A 19085-nucleotide genomic window follows, 5' to 3' on the forward strand; every position below is an offset into this window, starting at 1 on the left:
GCTGGGCAGAGTGCTCCTGAAGTTCGAGCTTGCCAACGCCGGGCGCTCCTCCCGAGGCGCAAGCCCACGCGTAAGCCCGGCCGACGCCGAGCGCTCCTCACGATGCGCATGTTTCACGTGCACTCGGTATTTTTTCTTGGTATTTTCTTTTCTTTTTTTTTACTAAAAGCTTAAACACCTCTGCTGTTAACATGTAACTTCTTCAGTGCGCCAATGACGGATTGCCCCTCAATGCTGAAATAATTGCAGCTTTCACCGCGCTTCAAAGCACTGGAAAGCAGAGGAAGTGTTTATGAACCCCGCTGTAGGGCCCCTGGGAAAGCGATACCTTATAATGCGAAAGCCCTGAGTGTTCCATTGTGCGAGAAACCGGCGTTGTTGGTGGCATATTTGTTGTTCTATGGGGGAAACGAACGCTGCTGTTTGGAGGTAATAAAAACAAGCTTGAGTTCACATGGGAATTGAGCGCAAGTCCCTGGAGTAGGAGCAGAGTCCGTTACCACCGCGCTACCTCAGTATGTTCTCAGCGGTGGAACAAGAGCTTTCCTAGTGCGTGCTCCGCTACAGGTGAACGTGACGACAGAGAAGTAGAACACCCGCTTGTCCAGCCACGGAGAGCTCTACCTCTGTGGAAGGTGTGTCGTGAAGTGCCGCTAGTCTGCCCGTCAAAGCATTTCACCCCAAAAGACAGACAATTAAAAGCGAAGGTGCGTTAAAACGATGTAGCAGTAAAGGGGTCATTAATGAGTATGGTCAATGGAAAAACATTTGTTTAGCCCCCAATGCACATAGGCAGACTTAAACGACACTAGTAAGTTTTTATTTTCCATTGGAGCAGAACAAAACACCAGAAAACTCACCGCTGCCACGCAGCGAAAATTCCAATGGCTTACCGCAAAAGCCCTCTGGTACAAAAACAACTCCTGGTGTACCTGATACACCTCCAACAAAAAAGCGATGATTCTCGAAAAAATGCTCTTAATCATAAATCCTACCGAATCAGAGAATTCGGTAGATTTCTCTGAATTTAGTGAAATAACACCCACCACACTCCATCCCATAACACAATTTTTTTGATAAAAACGGCCTATTACAAGTACGAAAATTCTTAAAGCTCCTTGAAAAGTTTATGCCATCAAACATGTGCTCATTAAATTGATGAAGAACTCTCCTCAGACGTAAAAAAAGTTTCCTACTACGTTCGGGAGTTTGAGGTACACCCGTTTGAATTAGTATAAGGACGGCAGTGGAGCAGCAGAAAACTTGCATTCGAACTTATTTCTGCTTAGCGCGTATAGCGGCCTAGCCGTGGGCACTGTGTTTGCTTCAGATAATCAACATAACGCTTAGGTTTTTGTTAACTAGAATTGTACGTACCAGTAGAGCGCACCGAAACTTTGCAGATGCGTCTTTCAATTTTGACTGCGCACGGTCACAGTATATAGAGTAAGCGGCACTTGTCTGTTGCCCACAAAGATGACGCCCTGTCCTCGTCAATCTCGCGTTTGCTTTTAACAGGTTCATATTATTCACACAGGCCAGTAGGGGACGCCGCCTGGTGTCTTCGGACAGCGAGTGCCGGAAAAGCCTGGCGTCGCATCCCTAACTACCTTCTTCTTAACATCTAGTTTTAGTGCAGCTTACGTTAACTTGACATATTTGTTCATCCTTCAAGACAACCGTTTGATTGAAGCAAAGTCGTTCGAACATAACTACTGCCGCGCCCCCCGGAACGTTGCTCTGGGGTCGCGAAGCTTAAAGTACGAGCACACAGTGAACTTCGTGCTTTTGTCGCAGGCAATCAGTAATGGCTGTCACCCGCTGTTCTTCGCGCTTCCGGTCCTGGTGGGCGCCTCGACGTCGGTCATCTTCCCAATGGGCTCCATGGCACTGGCGCTGATGAACAGTGTCACCAACGTGGGAGCGAGGGACATGGTACGCCTCACAGCGACTCTATGAATTAAGAAGGATCTTGTCTCTGGTTCAGGCTACAAACCACAACAAAGGAAGAAGTTCGTGCAAAAGAAGAGCGGGGCTAGTAGACAAAGTTTGGTATTTATTTCACTCCGATCTCACTCAAAAATCAACAAGCTTGATTTCCGCATTAAGATAACCACTTCGCAGATTTTAAAGGGGAAGCTCAAGCTTTGCGCAGATTATATAGGTTCTTGATACAAGACTAAAGGTGTGCACGACAGTCATCCATTTTTTTTAATCCCGCAACAAAATCAGCGTTAGAAATTGTCTTCGAGGTACTGTTTTATTTGCAGAAATATACACAGGTTCTTGCACAGGAGCCAGAAATGAACATTTGAAAATGTTGCCACTTGTGCACTGTGCGTGTAACAACTCGACAACTGTTGAAAGAATTTCTTCCCCTGTTGCACTCGGAAAACAGTTGCTTGCGTTCGGTTTCGTGGGAACTAATTTGGAAAACGTGCTTCTCAAATGGGCAAAGAAAGCATCAAAGACACAATAAATTCACTAGTATTACTGATAACCAAATTCTTCAACAGGACTCCGTTCGCAAAATACGCTGCGTGGCTCATGTGTGGTGCTACAGCATGATTTCATCGCTCAAACAGCTATGTTCAAGGTCCGCGCAAAATCTATACAGTGAAAGTTCGTTAATTCAAACTTCAAAAATTCCAATGAATGGATAATTTAAACTCTAAGATTTGGTCCGGCCAGGGTTCCATAGAAGCGTATGTATTGACAAGCTGGTTAATTAGAACCTGGGTAGGTTCCGCCACGGGTAATCCGAACTACGCGCCACCGCACCACCAGCTTGGGGCCTGGCGCACGGGCTGAGAAATAGCCCCGCTCCCTACACACACGGTTGTATTGCCTCAGGAAAGGAGAGGACAAGGGAGAGAGCAGTTGAATCGGGTAAAAGAAATCTAAAACCCCTTGACAGAAGTTTGGAAGAAGTTTCTTTGCGGACTACGCCGGTGTGGACACGAGTTCAGGGTTTGGGGCGTGCTGACAGATGGCATCATTTCTGAGGTCAGAGGCGTTGAACCCGTCGCTTCCAGGACGGCCGACGAAGCACAAGTGCGGAAGTGCTCGGAAGTAAGGACCGGATGGAATACCGCCAGTCTCTTCTAAAGTTTTGGAGCACGCGAAAAAATGACCTTCCGCTATACATTCCTTCGTTACAGCAAAAAGTGCTGGCTTTCGCCTTCAAGAATATAAGGCACGCTTCAGTCGGTGCATTTTTCAAGCATTCAGTGCTGACATGTGCACTACTGCTACACAATTGCATTGTATACTATTGTGATAAATCTAAATACGAACAACGGAGCGCTTGGCTTTCAGTACATGCCACGTGACGGGCCGCGTGTACGCAGTACGAGCAAGTTACGAGAGTGTGTGTCCAACCTTCATATGACAAGACCATCGTTCGGTGAGTGAGTGTTTTGTTTTTTCTTCCCACCGCGTTCGGCGGACGCTCACGCAAGCGTTATCTAACTTTGTTGCTGCGAGGAGTGAAAACAGCGCATTCCGCTATACAGTCAAACCCGTTTATAGCGAACTGCAATATGCACTTCAATTAGTTCGATATATCTAATAGTTCGATATAGCCGAACCCGCCTATAACTAGCTGATTGTTACGAGTTCGCAATCCGCGGGAGCCCTCCCCCCTCCACAACTCCACCATCCCCGCATTCAGAAAAGAACACAGTAAAGTAGCCATTACCACACCCAAAGTAGTTCATCTATTGCAATTAATAAAGCTACTTTCTGCCCCAATTTCCTACTTTGTAAAAAAAGCGGTTATTTTTGTTTTCACTCTTTCGTTTTGGCTGCTTCAACTAGCATAGCATTCTCTACACGAAACATTGTTTGCACCAGTTCGAGTCCACGTCCTCCAAAATCGAAGAAGGATTGGCGGAGCACATCGACTGCCGAAAGCGCTTCATTATAAGCGTCGGACGGCTCTCACTCGCGACATCATCGGGAACATTGGCGAGCTCTTCCCACAGTTCACCAATGCTGCTGTCCTGGCCCGGACTCGCTGACTGGGCGGGTTCCGTCGTGAGTCCCACTCGTCGGAAACAGTTACGGAAAGTGTCGGGCGTCACGTCGCTCCGTGCGACGCGCGATGTCTCAGTCGCGGCTCTTGCTCCGTGGTCGCGGCCAATCCACATCTCAATCGCCGCTTCGGGACCATGCATTTCGGCGTCCATTCTAGGCGCACAGAGTTCGATATACCCAATGTGAACTTCGTTATAAGGAATATGTTTCCCATGTATTTCCGTAACTGAAATATTTTTGTTTGATATATAGCATAATTCGCTCTATCGGGGTTCGTTATAGCCGGGTTTGACTGTATTCCTTTATTTTTTATTTCTTGCTGAGTGCCCAAAGGCGGATGGAAATACGCGGGTCTTTTCATATCAAACTTGGTCACGAACTCTCGTAACTTGTTTCTACTGCGCATACGCCACCCGTCGCCAGGATCTACAGAAAGCCACGCACTCCGTTGTTCGTATTTCGATTTATCACGATAGTACGTCTTTTGTACTCCACTTTCGTTAGTTCGAAATTTCATTCATTCAAAATGAGCTGGCGTCCCCGGGCAGTTCAAATCAGCCACCTTTTACTGCGTTACCTTTTCGTGTTAAGCACGTAATGCCTTCAGCCACACTCAGCTCAGCTGCGCGCGAACGCGCGTTGAAGTTTTTGCCGCAGACTTCATAAAAAAAGTGCAACTGCTGTCAGTAGTGGGATTCGAACCGACGGCATACGAGTTTCGAAGCGGGCACGATTCTCACTGCACCCCAATTCTATCGTTCATTTTGTACACTTCGTTAAAGAACTCCAGGTGGTAAAAATTAATCCAAAGCCCTCCACTACGGCGTGCCTCATCGCCTGCGTTGCGTCGGCGCGTTAAACCCTACAATCAATCAATTTTGTACACTTTTGTATAGCATTTTTCTGTTCAGCGACAAACCCACAAGAGCCGTAGTATATTCCCATGGATAGGTGATTTTGTTTACATTGAGAGAGCGTTTTTTCACTTATGACAACTAGAAATGTTCCACGCTGTGTGATCAAGCAATTCCATTCGTCTAATGATGCTGAACATGCTTCTATTAGTCTCTCCATGTCGGGACGGTGTTAAACTCATCTGGTGAAAAAAAAACGTGTCTGAGCGAGCCACAAAACCGGAACTACCATAACGTCGTCCCGTGCACTCGACACGCGCACCCTTAACTCGGCTCGCAAGCCTCCCATATCTCGCATTGTCAACTTCGGGGCTGTCAAGGCGTCGAAAAGAAGATTAATATGCTCGTTGACGAACAGCAGAGAGCGGAATATTTCCTAGAACAGTTACCACTTGTAACAGAAAAAATAAGCATTTTGTGCTTGCCCCAAGAGTAGCGCTAGTAATAAACGAAGAGTATAAAACATACATCCAGTAGTTTTTTTGGTAAGATAACACGCCATTACCCCTCTACAAAAAGGATAGCACTGCTAATCACCATCATCATCATCGTAGTTTTCTACGTGGTCGTTCTTCAGCCATCCGCTATCAGTCGCGCTCTTCAAGCGTCCGCTGAAATACGTCATCAATGACACCCGGAAGCGACGACTAAGGCAGCCAGATGCGGGGGCTCACATGAATCTGGAATATGTTGCCGGCCCAGGCGGCCGCTTTTCTAATGGAGCCGAAAAGCAAAAACGTCCGTGTGATCGAGATTTCGGTGCACGTAAAAATCCCCAGGTGATCAACATTAATCCGGAGCCCTCCACTACGGCGCTTGCGCTGCTGAACACGATGCCGCGGGTTCGATTCCCGGCCGCGGCGGCCGCTTTTCTGATGGAGGCGAAAAGCAAAAAACGCCCGTGTGTACGAGATTTCGTCGCACGTTAAAGATTCCCAGGTGGTCAAAATTAATACGGATACTTCAGTACGGCACGCCTCATAGCTACGTGCTGCTTCAGCGCGTTGAATCCAAAAATCAAAGTCGATCAAGAGAAGAGCAGGAATGAGAAAGAAACGACGATTCATGCAGCCCCTGATTATGAGCCGGAAATCTCAGTGCCAATACTGTACTACAAATTTACCCGCACCGAATAAAACCATTAAACACCATCATTTGGAGAGCATCTAAAGTGGCCCTCAACCTCGCAATTTTTACAGTGGCCCGACCTGACAACCCATGGACCCCAGGTGTAACAAAATATATTACCGGAGACGCGTCTAGGAGAAGGCGAAGGCCATTACCTAAACGGAGAGACGAAATAAGAATATTTGTAGGCAAAGAATGGACTCGGGAAGCGCGCGTCAGGAACGGGAGAAGGTCAATGCGACAGCCCTTCATCCTGCAGTGGACCTAAATAGGCTGCTGTTGTTGATGATGACGATGAATAAGCACTCAAATTGGTTCTATATAACGCCTTCAAAGAAATCAGAGAAACCATTCTTCTGGCATTAAATCAGGGGCTGGGAACACAAAATCAGGACGGACCATCGTATGGAAGACAGGAACCGCCTCCCCTTCCAACTGGGCTTCTATTCTGAATTTTCGTTGGCCTAAAACTGCAAGATTTCCGAAGAAACCCGAACCTGAACGGTGGGGATGAGGCTAGGGTGAGGTCGAAAAACTGGTATTTTCGGGTGAGGAGAAAATATTGTGGGGTAGTTTACCCACCTCAGCTCACAACATTATTAGGGTAGTCCTCTCTAGGTAAGGTCCGAATTGTGTACAAGTGAACAGTTGGGTACGGAAGATACCAATTAAAAGCGGTAGGGAACATTAAGGACAACCCTAGAACAGCATAAGTATCACAATGCCGTTGTGTCCGCGTCATTTTTTGCGTCATGTTCCGGTGAGCTGGGCCTGAACAATGTCAAAGTACCAACCAGTCAACACTTGCATGCACATGTTCTCTGCCCTCTCTCCCATCATGTTCTACCACCACCGTGGCCACTTCGCGCATCATTTCTGTCAGGCTTTGATGAGTGCCCAAATAGTTCATGCTTTCAAACTGCTGTGTCCAGCCAAAATTGCCAGAATTCCAATTTCACCCATGGTCTCAGCGAAAATCGTTAGGTCACGCATCACGGAATACGTGATTAAAAAAAAAAAAACTACAGTCCATCAGCCTTCCATTCAGACAGTGGCAGCGTGCAGGAAGGTACCTAGTGTTGCTAGGCAGAAAACCATCCTGTTCTTGTATTTCTTACTGCCTGTGTAATGTATGTTTCTTCACTAAACGTGACTGCTTGTCGATTATTGGGCACGAAGGGTGCTTAAAATTCTGCTGCCAATCCCATGTTGCAGATGGCGGCTGGCCTGATGACGAAGCTGGCGTCCGTCAGCATTGTGCTGCTTCTGGTGAACACAGTGGGGTACTTCATTTTCGATTGGAAGGTGGCTCCCAAGTGGCTGCAGGAGGCAACTGGCAGCACGAACCATACGAATTGGAACGACCCTTTGCCCCTTTGATGCTCCAGGGCTACCTCAACGCGTGCCATCGGTCATCAACAAGCTCAAGCAGATCAGTAGTTTAAAATAGGTTATGATCAATAATTCATAATATATGTCAGCTCAAGATGCAGGCGACCTCAATGTTGAAAAACTGCATTCTCGTTTCATCACGTCCACATTGCGACTACCCCCGTGTGTGCGTCCGCCTGTTCAAGGCAGAGTTCAGCGAACTTCAAAACGTGTTTTATTGCGGCGGTGGGGGGAAGTTTTAAGCAACAATAACTTGAGCGAAAAACGACTCGAAAATATTGAACGTCATCAGAGGCTATCGAATGGTTGTCAGCACAAATTTTCTGCGGGTTTTTCGTACGCCCTAATCATCATCGGCTTGTTGATGTCTCTGCAGGACGAACGCATCCGCCCATAGGCTCCAGAGAATGTTACTCTCCAGTCTTCATACCCATTCTCACTGATAACATTTTCCCATCGCATCTTATATTCTTCACATGGGCCACAGGCCATAAATACGAACCTATGCCAAGGGTAGGCAGGGGGAAGGGGGGCAGGTGAAACGCGAGTATAAATTTCTGTTCGCGCGAAATATCTGCGTTAGAAGTTACGGTCATGAGCCTCCGGCTATTTTTTTTAGACGTTACAATAGGTAAAGGTCCCATTCGCAGGAAGAAGGAGGGGAAGAGCTTGCAATTGGTCGCCGCCGCGGCGCAACGCCTGGCAACGTTTATACGAGCGACTTTCCGCCCGTTTGGGCGTAAAAATAGTGATGAAGATAATGGCGATGATCTCAAAGTGCCTCTCAGTCCATACATTCGCCGATAGGTTTCGTGCACGCGAAAGGACTGCCGCACGCCTACGCGCAACAATTAGAAGCGATGCACATAGCGATTGTCAAGCAACCGCTCAAACAAGCGCAAATTTCAGACCGTCGTAAGCATACCTAAATAATGTTCTGGCTATTTATGTACCCCCTAATAAAGTGTTCTTTACCACGGCTCGCGGTGTTCGACCATATTGTCAGTTGTTCGAGGCATTGCGGACGCGTAAATAAGAACACGCACAAGGATATGTGCATGTTCTTTTTTACGCATGTTCTTTTTATCGGATTTTTGGATTGTTCTAATACCGTCATAAGTGGATTGCACTGTATATTGTGCGAGAATCAACCTATATGCGGCATTTTTAGTTGTTTTTTTAAATTGCTTTGTACACTTCTAAAATAACATCATCAACGGTCATTCATACTGTTGCAAGGGTCCGAGCACCCACGTTATTCGAATTTTCAAAATTCCACTGAATGAGAAAGAAGAGGAAAGAGAGAAGACGCAATAACGTGACTGCGTCGCCATCTCTCCATCGTATTTCTTAGAATTCGCAATGATCCCGATTGTTCAGAAGCTCTCCCAACTGTCAAAAACCCAGCTTCCACAGAACCGCACGCACAGAAAGCATTTGATCACATAGCCGCGCTAAGTCGCAACAATACTGGCATTCGAATCAACTGGTCGCCCGTCCAAGAGGAGTCCTCACCGGGAAATCAGGCAGCTCACACGGCTGCGCAGTAGAGTTAAATGTTACGAAAAAGTTCACCCCTCGTCGGCCACGCACCCTGCGGCCTCTTCAATGCCAGTGATTCAGATTATTAGATACAAAAAAGACAAAAAAGTCACCTCAAAAATTTTATCCTACCCGGCTTTCCTATGTCTCTTCCTGAACTCTCCGATATGCGACGGTCTTTGTCTATAAATACATCGCCAACGCCAGCTATACCCGTCAAGCTCAGGCGATGGTATGCCCTTCTACCGACGCCTAAATGCCCTGTTTCCATGCCACCAAAGCCAGTCTCCACCACCTCATCTGGCTCTGTCCCAATTTCACAAGCGCACATTCGCACCCCTTGATAATGACCCCTCAATTACATAAGCCCCCACACTGTAATACCCCTACACTCATACTCGTAGCACAACTCTAGATGAACAGCTGTCTTGCACAAATACAGGGTGGTGGTACGATAAGTGGAACACTAAAGTATTTTTCTCGGCGAACCGCCGCTGTGTTCGCGCTCAGACTTCACAGGAAGGTCGCATTTTGTGGTCTTTTTTGTTTGACACCAGGAACAATACTTACCTGTTAATTCTGAAAATAAATAAAAATGATTTTCGCCTATGGGAAAATGGCGGCCGATTTTGGCGTGCGAGCAAGCGCAAGCTGATATTGGAGTGACGACACCACCTGGGGTATGCAGAGCGAAACGGACGATGCGGATTCACTCTGCTTCCACGACAGGAAGGAGCCAAATGGGGTAGCAGGGATCAGAAAATGTTAGAGCAGGTTTTCTGATCGTCTGCTATGTCATTTGGCTTCTTCCACGGAAGGAGCCAAACGACGTACCAGACGATCAGAAAACGTGAGAGCAGGTGAGAAAACAAATTTAGCGTTTATTGACAATGATGACCAGTTGGATGATGAGGATGAACAAACGTTTATTTATAGAGCGAAGAGGTAAGAGAAGAGGGTGTCATCAGCTTCCTATGCCCAGGAGGCCGCGAGAGGACGCCGCTGTCACCGCCCGTTCGACCAGCATAGCTTGATCTTCAGCGTCGGAGCTCGTCAGCAACCTCTCCCACTGCTCACGGGAAGGGGTGGGGGTCAGTCGGGGAGGTAGGGGTGGAGAGTGCGGGCATTCACTGACAAGATGGAAAGTGTCTAGTGGGGTATTACATGGTTGACAGGTTTCCGGGTAGAGCGTTCGAGCAATGTGGTGAAGTCGTGTACAGTTGTAGTAAGCATCTGTTTGTAGGTGTCGCCAGGTGCATGCTTGGGTGTGCGTGAGGTAGGAATGTGGCGGAGGATATTTGTAGCGGAGGTGCCTGTAGTGGATGAGAATCGCTTCACTGGTGGTCATACCTCGGCAAAGTTGGCAGGGCTCATTCAAACTCAATTTTTTTTTCGAATCACCACTCACTTAAACTCAGACTCAATGCTTAGCAGCACATCTACGCTCACTCAAACTAAACTCACAGTGAGCGCAAAACTCAGAACTCACCCGGACTCAAAACTCAAAATGTACTCAGTACTCAAAATGTACTCAGTACTCAAAATGTACTCAAACTCAAAATGTACTAAAACTCAAAATGTACTCACAACTCAAAATGTACTCAAACTCAAAATGTACTCAGAACTCAAAATGTACCGTACTTACCAGATTATAACGCGCACCTTTTTTCCGCAAAAAAAGGCCGAAAAATCGCATGCGCGTTAGAATCGGATACAAAACCGAAACTGCTGAAACAGCTGAAATTTCGTTCCACCCATCGCCATCGCCATCTCAAGATGGCGGCAAAGCTTTCAGCAACAATTTTGCGGATCTAGGCGCCTAGGCTTTTCTTTAGCGTTCACACAAATCGTCAAATTATTCCACTTGCGTGCTTGATAACAGCAATGGCAGCAGCGGCAACGAAGGTGCACCGCTTCCGCGGCTTACGAGCGGCTCCTACGCGTTCACAACGAGCGGTTGGCTGAAGCGTATGCCTCTGGAGAAGCTCGCGGGACGGGCGTGCGAGGCGTGGGCCACGATCCCATTGAACATGGTTGAACGATCATTCAGAAGTGTGGCATCGCGAACGCGCTTGACGGCACCGATGACGAGATGTTGCGGTCATTGGAAGGCGACAAGAAGCTCTCGGAGAGCGACGAGGAGTGAGATGAGTGAGATTATTCGGGAAATAAATCGCCCGTTTCTCTCGCATTCGTTCTTCTTGCTCACAAAGTTCCTTGCGCTTTACAGTCGGAGGTGCAAGTTTTTTCGGTTTTTTGCTTGGAAAATCAGGTGCGCGTTAGAATCGGGTAATTACGGTACTCAAACTAAAAATGTACTCAGTACTCAAAAGGTACTCGAACTCAAAATGTACTAAGTATTCAAAATGTACTCAAACTCAAAATGTGCTCAGTATTCAAAATGTACTAAAACTCAAAATGTACTCAAAACTCAAAATGTACTCAAACTCAAAATGTACACAGTACTCAAAATGTACTCAAACTCAAAATGTACTCAAACATCAAAATGAACTCACAGCTCAAAGTGGACTGAAAACTCAAAATGAATTCAGAACTCAAATGGACTCACAACTCTCTCGTGCTAGGAATTTACTCGGGCTCAGATGGACTCTGATTTCATTAACATTCAGAGTTGTAAAATTCACGCGGGGTAAAAATATTACGGGTGAAAATTCATGAGCTCAATCTCTTGCATTCGGTACGACATGATACCGTAAATCCTGTGAGGTCGGAAACAATTTTCGTGTCAAATACAGCTATACCTGCTGGTAATGATGATTAGCGCTGCTTGCTAGCAATTGCACGTATATATTGGATACCGAACTCTTGATCTAGGCTCCATGTTTGTGTTCATGACAGAGGCGGTCCAGACTCGATGGTGTGCTGGGGCCCTGGTGCGAAACAAACAATATTGGGCGAGGTGACGTGCACTCGCTGCTCCGTTCATTTATGTCGAAGCTGTTTAGGGTTACGGTTCCGTGCATTCTTGCTCTGCATCCTGAAAAAACGCCTTGTGTCAAAGCCAACTGTCCCCGCGAATCTCTGAAGTGCGAGACGTTCATGGATATGCCTCTGCTATTTTAATGCGTAGCATTCTTTGCCGAGTACCCCCCTCCGCCTCCTCGGCCGGGATCGTGTAACGGCCTGCATTTCCACAAAAATGCAGATATCACGGAAGTTGAACCTGTAATAATTATAAAAGCGTAAATGTACATGATAGATCAAACGAAATTAAAGAACAAACTAGAAAAAAAGAAATAAAGACCGGTGTTCGGAGACGGCTGTGTCGTAGAATAACCGTCCTACTTCAGCAAGTACCCAAGGCCCTTACAATATTGTCACGTAGCCAAGGACGAAGCAGTTGTTTGGAAAAGAAACAAGTTTATTGGAGCGAACTTGTGCTCCCCTAACAACTGAAAAGAATACAGAGGCGGCGAAGCAGTGGTCAACAAAGTGACGTTACGTGCGTCGGCGAGCGTCGCAGAATCGAATGCCCCGGCGTCCGCACTGCAGGCTTTTTATCTTTCGGCGCGCGTGGTTCTCGAAACGTCGATTCGCATCGAGAACATAGTAGATCCAAGAAGATTATTCTGGGCTGTTCACGTTAGATCGGAATGCTCTCCCTATCACAACAGATAACACATGCGGCACAGAAAGAAAGAATGGAACACGCGCTTCCCTTGGCGCAGAGATAACGCAGACCGGCGCAGCCGGGCGGTAAAAGCAAAACACAAATAAACAAACCCAATGTATGGTTCGCGGCATTACCCCCCCTCTAAGAGTGCATCGACCCGATGCTAACATAAGCGACAGTCCGAACAAATGAAAATAAAAGTTCGTCATCGTCCGTAGAAAGGTTTTAGGCGAACCACGTGGACGACATCAGGCCGCCTGCGTTGTCGTGATGTGCCGGAGTCACCATCAGGGATCACTTCGTAGGTAAGTTCGCCAACACGTCGTAGAATCTGGTAGGGTCCGAAATAGCGTCGCAGGAGCTTCTCACTGAGTCCGCGTCGTCGGATGGGAGTCCAAACCCACACACGATCCCCTGGTTGGTACTCGGCGTCTCGGCGTCGGAGGTTGTAGCGGCCCGCATCCACCAGCTGCTGGTCCGTTATACGAACTCGAGCGAGCTGGCGGGCCTCCTCCGCACGTTGAAGATATCCGTGGACGTCGGCGTTGAGGTCGTCGTCTTCTACGTGCGGAAGCATGGCGTCGAGCATCGTAGTCGGCCTTCTACCGTAGACAAGCTCGAACGGCGTCAGCTGCGTCGTCTCCTGGATAGCCGTGTTGTACGCAAACGTGACATACGGGAGCACTTCGTCCCAAGTCTTATGTTCAACGTCAACGTACATTGACAGCATATCTGCGATTGTCTTGTTCAGACGTTCTGTTAGTCCGTTCGTTTGGGGGTGGTACGCCGTCGTTCTTCGGTGATCCGTGTTGCTGTAGCGTAATACTCCTTGCATCAGCTCCGCAGTAAATGCCGTTCCGCGGTCTGTGATTAGGACTTCCGGGGCTCCATGTCGCAGCACAACTTGGCTTATAAAGAACTTTGCCACTTCTTGTGCAGTCCCCCTCGGAAGAGCGGCGGTCTCTGCGTAGCGCGTCATGTAGTCTGTCGCTACGACAATCCACTTGTTCTGTGATCGTGACGTAGGGAACGGGCCTAAAAGGTCCATTCCAATCTGTTGAAATGGTCTCGATGGGACGGCGATCGGTTGTAGAAGTCCGGCGGGTCTTGTCGGCGGCGTTTTTCGTCGCTGGCAGTCACGGCAGCTCCGGACGTAGTGGGTGACGTCAGAGGTAAGGCCGGGCCAGTAGTACCTCGCCTTGATTTTTCCAATAGTGCGGGCTGTGCCGAGATGTCCGGAAGACGGGTCGTCGTGGCACGCTTCCAAAATTTCGTCACGAAGGTCCGCGGGGATGACGAGAAGGTAATTCGCTCTTGTTCCGGGGCTGAAATTCTTCTTCACGAGGACGGAGTTTCTCAGGCTGAATGCTGGTAAGCTGCGTTTGAAGGTCCTAGGAACGGCAACGTTGCATCCCTCGAGGTACTCGATTATGACGCGTAAGTCGGGGTCGGCACGCTGCTGAGCGGCTAGGTCGCTCTCCGTCACGATCCCGAAGAACGCGCTGTCTTCATCAGAGTCTTGTGGTGGTGGGTCGACGGGGGCGCGGGACAGGCAGTCGGCGTCGGAGTGTTTCCTGCCGGATTTATAAACGACTGTAACGTCGAACTCCTGCAGGCGCAAGCTCCACCGCCCAAGACGGCCAGAGGGGTCCTTCAAATTGGCGAGCCAACACAGCGCATGGTGGTCTGTTACAACCTTGAATGGCCTTCCATACACGTATGGGCGAAATTTTGAAATCGCCCATATAATAGCCAGGCACTCTTTCTCAGAGGCAGAATAGTTTTTCTCCTCCTTCGACAGACCACGGCTGGCATAGGCGATTACCCTTTCGCAGCCGCTTTGCTTTTGGACAAGGACGGCACCCAAGCCTATATCACTGGCGTCCGTGTGCATTTCCGTTTCGGCGTTTTCGTCGAAATGAGCGAGCACGGGCGGGCTTTGCAGGCGTTTTTGCAGCTCGCAGAATGCTTTTTCTTGGTCGTTTTCCCAGCTGAAAGGGGTGCTGTCTTTCGTCAAGCGCGTGAGTGGCTCTGCAATTCGTGCGAAGTTTGCGACGAAGCGCCGGTAGTATGCGCACAGCCCGAGAAATCTGCGCACGCCCTTCTTGTCTTTCGGCCTAGGGAAGTTCGCGATAGCTGAAGTTTTTGCCGGGTCAGGTAGGACTCCCGCGGCGTTGACGACGTGGCCCAAGAACTTGAGTTCCTCGTATGCGAAACGGCACTTTTCAGGCTTCAGCGTCAACCCCGACGTTCGAATGGCCTCGAGTACAGACTCCAACCTTGCAAGGTGTTCGTCGAAAGTCCGAGCGAATACCACTACGTCGTCGAGGTATACGAGGCAGGTGTGCCACTTAAGGCCAGCTAGCACAGTGTCCATGACTCTTTGAAACGTCGCTGGTGCTGTGCACAGCCCAAACGGCATCACCTTGAACTCGTATAGGCCGTCTGGGGTTATAAATGCAGTCTTCTCTCGGTCTCTCTCGTCCACTTCAATTTGCCAGTAGCCGGTCTTCAGGTCCATCGATGAGAAGTACTTGGCGTGGCAGAGGTGGTCGAGGGCGTCGTCGATTCGGGGGAGGGGGTACACGTCCTTTTTCGTGATTTTGTTCAGTCGTCGGTAGTCAACACAAAACCTTAATGTGCCGTCTTTTTTCTTTACGAGTACGACGGGCGCAGCCCAGGGGCTTTTCGATGGCTGTATAATGTCGTCGCTGAGCATGTCGTCGACTTGAGTCCGGATGGCTACCCGTTCGTGTGAAGAGACGCGGTACGGTGACTGTCGGGTAGGTCGGGCTCCATCTTCGGTTATTATTCGGTGCTTCGCTAGAGGGGTCTGACGTAGTTTTGCGCTCGACGAAAAACATTCGCTATAGCGACGCAGCAAAGCCAATAATTTGTTCCGTTGTTCTTGCGGTATCGCCGGATTCACGTCGAAGGGCTGCGGGAGCTTGAAGGTTTCTACGGGGGTGCGTTCAAAGTCGGCGACCGCGATCACGTCACTTGCTTCTTGCGTTTCTTCGAGGAATGCAATTGCCGCGCCCTTGTTTAAATGCTGGTACTCCTCGGTGAAATTAGTAACCAAAATGTGGGATTGGTGTTCCTTGAAGCGCGCAATGCCTCTTGCGACAGACACACCGCGGTCGAGAAGCAACCTTTGGTCACTCTCCACGATAGCGTCAACGTCAGGAGCAGCACCTTCACAGTAGACGGTGATCATCAAACTTGCGCGGGGTGGCAGGGTGACATGATCATCGGCTATCCTTACAGCTGCACGGTGTTCGGGGTTCGGTTCCGGCGTCACGGAGTGATCGGAGGAAAAAGTTATCGACTTGGTCTGCAGATCAATTATTGCGCCGTTGTCCGTCAAAAAGTCCATTCCGAGAATTACGTCGCGGGAGCAGTTAGGCAAGATGACGAACGCGGCAGGGTACGTCGTGCCGTCTATGGTGACGCGCGATGTGCACGTTCCACTTGGCGTCACGAGGTGGCCTCCTGCTGTGCGTATATGCGGACCGTCCCATCTGGTCATAACTTTCTTCAGTTTAGACGCAAATGGTCCGCTCATTACCGAATAGTCAGCTCCCGTGTCTACGAGGGCGACTACGTCAAAGCCGTCGATGGACACCTTGACGTCAGATGCAGTCTTCCTCGAGTTCCGGGTTCGTCGGGGAGTCGTATCTCTGCTTGTACGTGTTGACGGTCGGGCACTGTGCATCGTCGTTGTCGTCGTCTTCTCAACGGACGTCTCGGTCAGGTCGGGTACGCGTCGCGCCGTGTAGCTGTCGTCGTGTTCGGGAGTCTCGTCAGGGTTAGGTCGGGTCGTCGGGATGAGGGCATGTCGTGAATCACTGTCTTCGGCGAGTCCTTGCGTCGTTGGAGGGTTTCCGGTTTTTCGCCATAGAGCAACTTCACCTCCAGAAGTTGCTGCTTTTAGTTTCCCCCGCGTGGGCTGGGGGACCTTCCACGGGCGAAGTCAGCGTTGCTACGGCGGTTCGGCGATTGGTGTGGGTAGGGCGACGGCGAACGGTTGAAACGCGCTGGGCCACGGCTGGTTTCAGATAGATACTCGTCGATCTCACGTGGTCGTTGGCCAGGGAGAGGGCGAGGTGCGTCGACGGAGAAACCACGCAGTCCGAGTCTCTTGTATGGGCAGCGACGGTAAATGTGGTCAGCCTCTCCGCAGTGGTAGCACAGAGGACGGTTATCGGGAGTTCGCCATACGTCCGTCTTCCTCGGCGTCTGGTTTCGGGCTACCGGGGGTCGGGCGGGTGACAGTGGGCGGCGGTACGGCGGGGCCTCTTGACGGCGTGTTGGAGCAGGGCGGGGTCGACGAACAGCCGCGGAGTATGTCATAGCTTGTAGCTCTCGGGGTACCTCGGATGGCGTAGAAGTTCCCAACGCTTGTTGCACTTCTTCTCTAATGACGTCGGTGAGAGAAGCGACTTGGGCCTGCGGCGGCGTTGGGAGAAGTTTCCGCAGCTCCTCTCTCACTATTTCGCGGATAGTCTCGCGTAGGCTGTCGGCCGGGATCCGCGTGCTGCCAAAGTCGTTCGCATTGGCCGCGCCAACAAAGTTGCGGTCATACTGCTTAGCACGCATTTCGAGGGCTTTCTCAATGGTGCTGGCTTCGGTCACGAATTCGGCGACGGTTTTGGGCGGATTTCGGACAAGTCCAGCAAACAGTTCCTCCTTCACTCCGCGCATTAAGAAGCGCAACTTCTTTTCTTCCGTCATTTCGGGATTCGCGCGGCGAAATAGCTGCTTCATCTCCTCAACGAAGATCAAGACGCCTTCATTGGGGTGTTGTGTGCGCGTTTCCAACAAAAGGGCGGCTCTTTCTTTCCGCACGACGGTAGTGAAGGTCTTAGTGAACTCGCTTTTGAACTGAGCCCAGTTTGTCAAGGAGCTCTCGTGGTTCTCGAACCAAGTGCGAGCCGAATCTTCCAAGTAAAAGAAAACGTGCCGGAACGTTTCTGCGTCGTCCCACCTGTTGAATTTCCGGACGCGCTCCAGTTTCTCCAACCATTCTTCTGGGTCTTCTGCGGGGGCTCCTCGGAATGATGGCGGTTCCCGTGGCTGCTGAAGAACGACAGGAGGATTGGCTTGGTTGAGCATGGTGCTGGTTGCGACGTTTTTCTTCTTCGTCTTCTCCGGTAGTAGACCGAACTCGGGTGGTAAATCTTGCACGCGAAGGCTGGCTCTTGTTGGACTGGCTTGGCGGCTTCCAGAGGTTGTAGTGGGCATGAAGGGTGCGTACCCCGCACCTCCACCAGATGTCACGTAGCCAAGGACGAAGCAGTTGTTTGGAAAAGAAACAAGTTTATTGGAGCGAACTTGTGCTCCCCTAACAACTGAAAAGAATACAGAGGCGGCGAAGCAGTGGTCAACAAAGTGACGTTACGTGCGTCGGCGAGCGTCGCAGAATCGAATGCCCCGGCGTCCGCACTGCAGGCTTTTTATCTTTCGGCGCGCGTGGTTCTCGAAACGTCGATTCGCATCGAGAACATAGTAGATCCAAGAAGATTATTCTGGGCTGTTCACGTTAGATCGGAATGCTCTCCCTATCACAACAGATAACACATGCGGCACAGAAAGAAAGAATGGAACACGCGCTTCCCTTGGCGCAGAGATAACGCAGACCGGCGCAGCCGGGCGGTAAAAGCAAAACACAAATAAACAAACCCAATGTATGGTTCGCGGCAATATTCAAAAACCCTCATCTGGTGCTTCAGAGGGATCAACCGTGCTTGCGGCATTTGACCAGTCCATCTTTAAAACGTGGCTTGGTCGACACCCTACGGATCGCAATGTCTGGAAAGAAGCCCGCGTAGCCACCAAAACAACGCCGGTGAACAGCCACAGGGGCAAGGTAGAAATGTAAATCGGGGAAACGTTTTTTAATGTCAAGAAGGGTCAACATCTGCAGCCACCCACTTCTCACTGAACCGCGCTTCTATAACTTGTATAGACCAGAATTTTGCCGGGTCGGCCATTTTCTAACGATCGAAGCACCACCTGGCGGGTATTTTTTGGGGACCGCGGGGCGAGCAGACGACGTCGCAGTCCCACGCTGTTGCTCCGTGCCGCGAGTGGATATCAGACGTCCAGCGGCATCGAAAATCAGTGTCATTTACTCGGTACGTCAGCAGCGAATAGTTCAACAGGGCTTTAAAGAGAACGTCCAAAGCGTCTGAGAGCTGTCAGATCTGCCCATAAATTCCGTCCCCAACCCGCTAAGGTCGCGGGTCACCTCACAAACGCTTTGTCCTGACGGGGGTTGCCTGTGAAGCTACGTTTAACCGTGCAAGCAGAACGCCCGACTTTTCATCCCCAATTGATGTTTATTTTCTTAATTGTGGGCAGGTTGCCGTCATTGCCTTTACTTGGCGATGTACAGAAGCTACTCATCTGGGCGTGACTATACGCCGTTGCTGGCT

At 49.7% G+C, this 19085-nt stretch overlaps 1 protein-coding gene across 1 annotated transcript in view; it reads left to right on the forward strand.

The window, feature by feature from the left end:
• The window catches only part of LOC144153416 (uncharacterized), a 108060-nt gene that overhangs the window by 74634 nt on the left and 14341 nt on the right, over nt 1-19085 (forward strand). The window contains exon 13 of the mRNA XM_077685063.1: nt 1798-1935. Within this exon, the coding sequence (XP_077541189.1) occupies nt 1798-1935 (138 nt within the window). The remainder of the gene's footprint in view (nt 1-1797; nt 1936-19085) is intronic.

The sequence above is a fragment of the Haemaphysalis longicornis genome, unplaced genomic scaffold (genome assembly GCF_048455015.1).
Source record: "Haemaphysalis longicornis isolate Haplotype H1 unplaced genomic scaffold, Haemaphysalis longicornis Haplotype H1 scaffold_9, whole genome shotgun sequence".
In the NCBI taxonomy this organism is placed as follows: Eukaryota; Metazoa; Arthropoda; class Arachnida; order Ixodida; family Ixodidae; genus Haemaphysalis; species Haemaphysalis longicornis.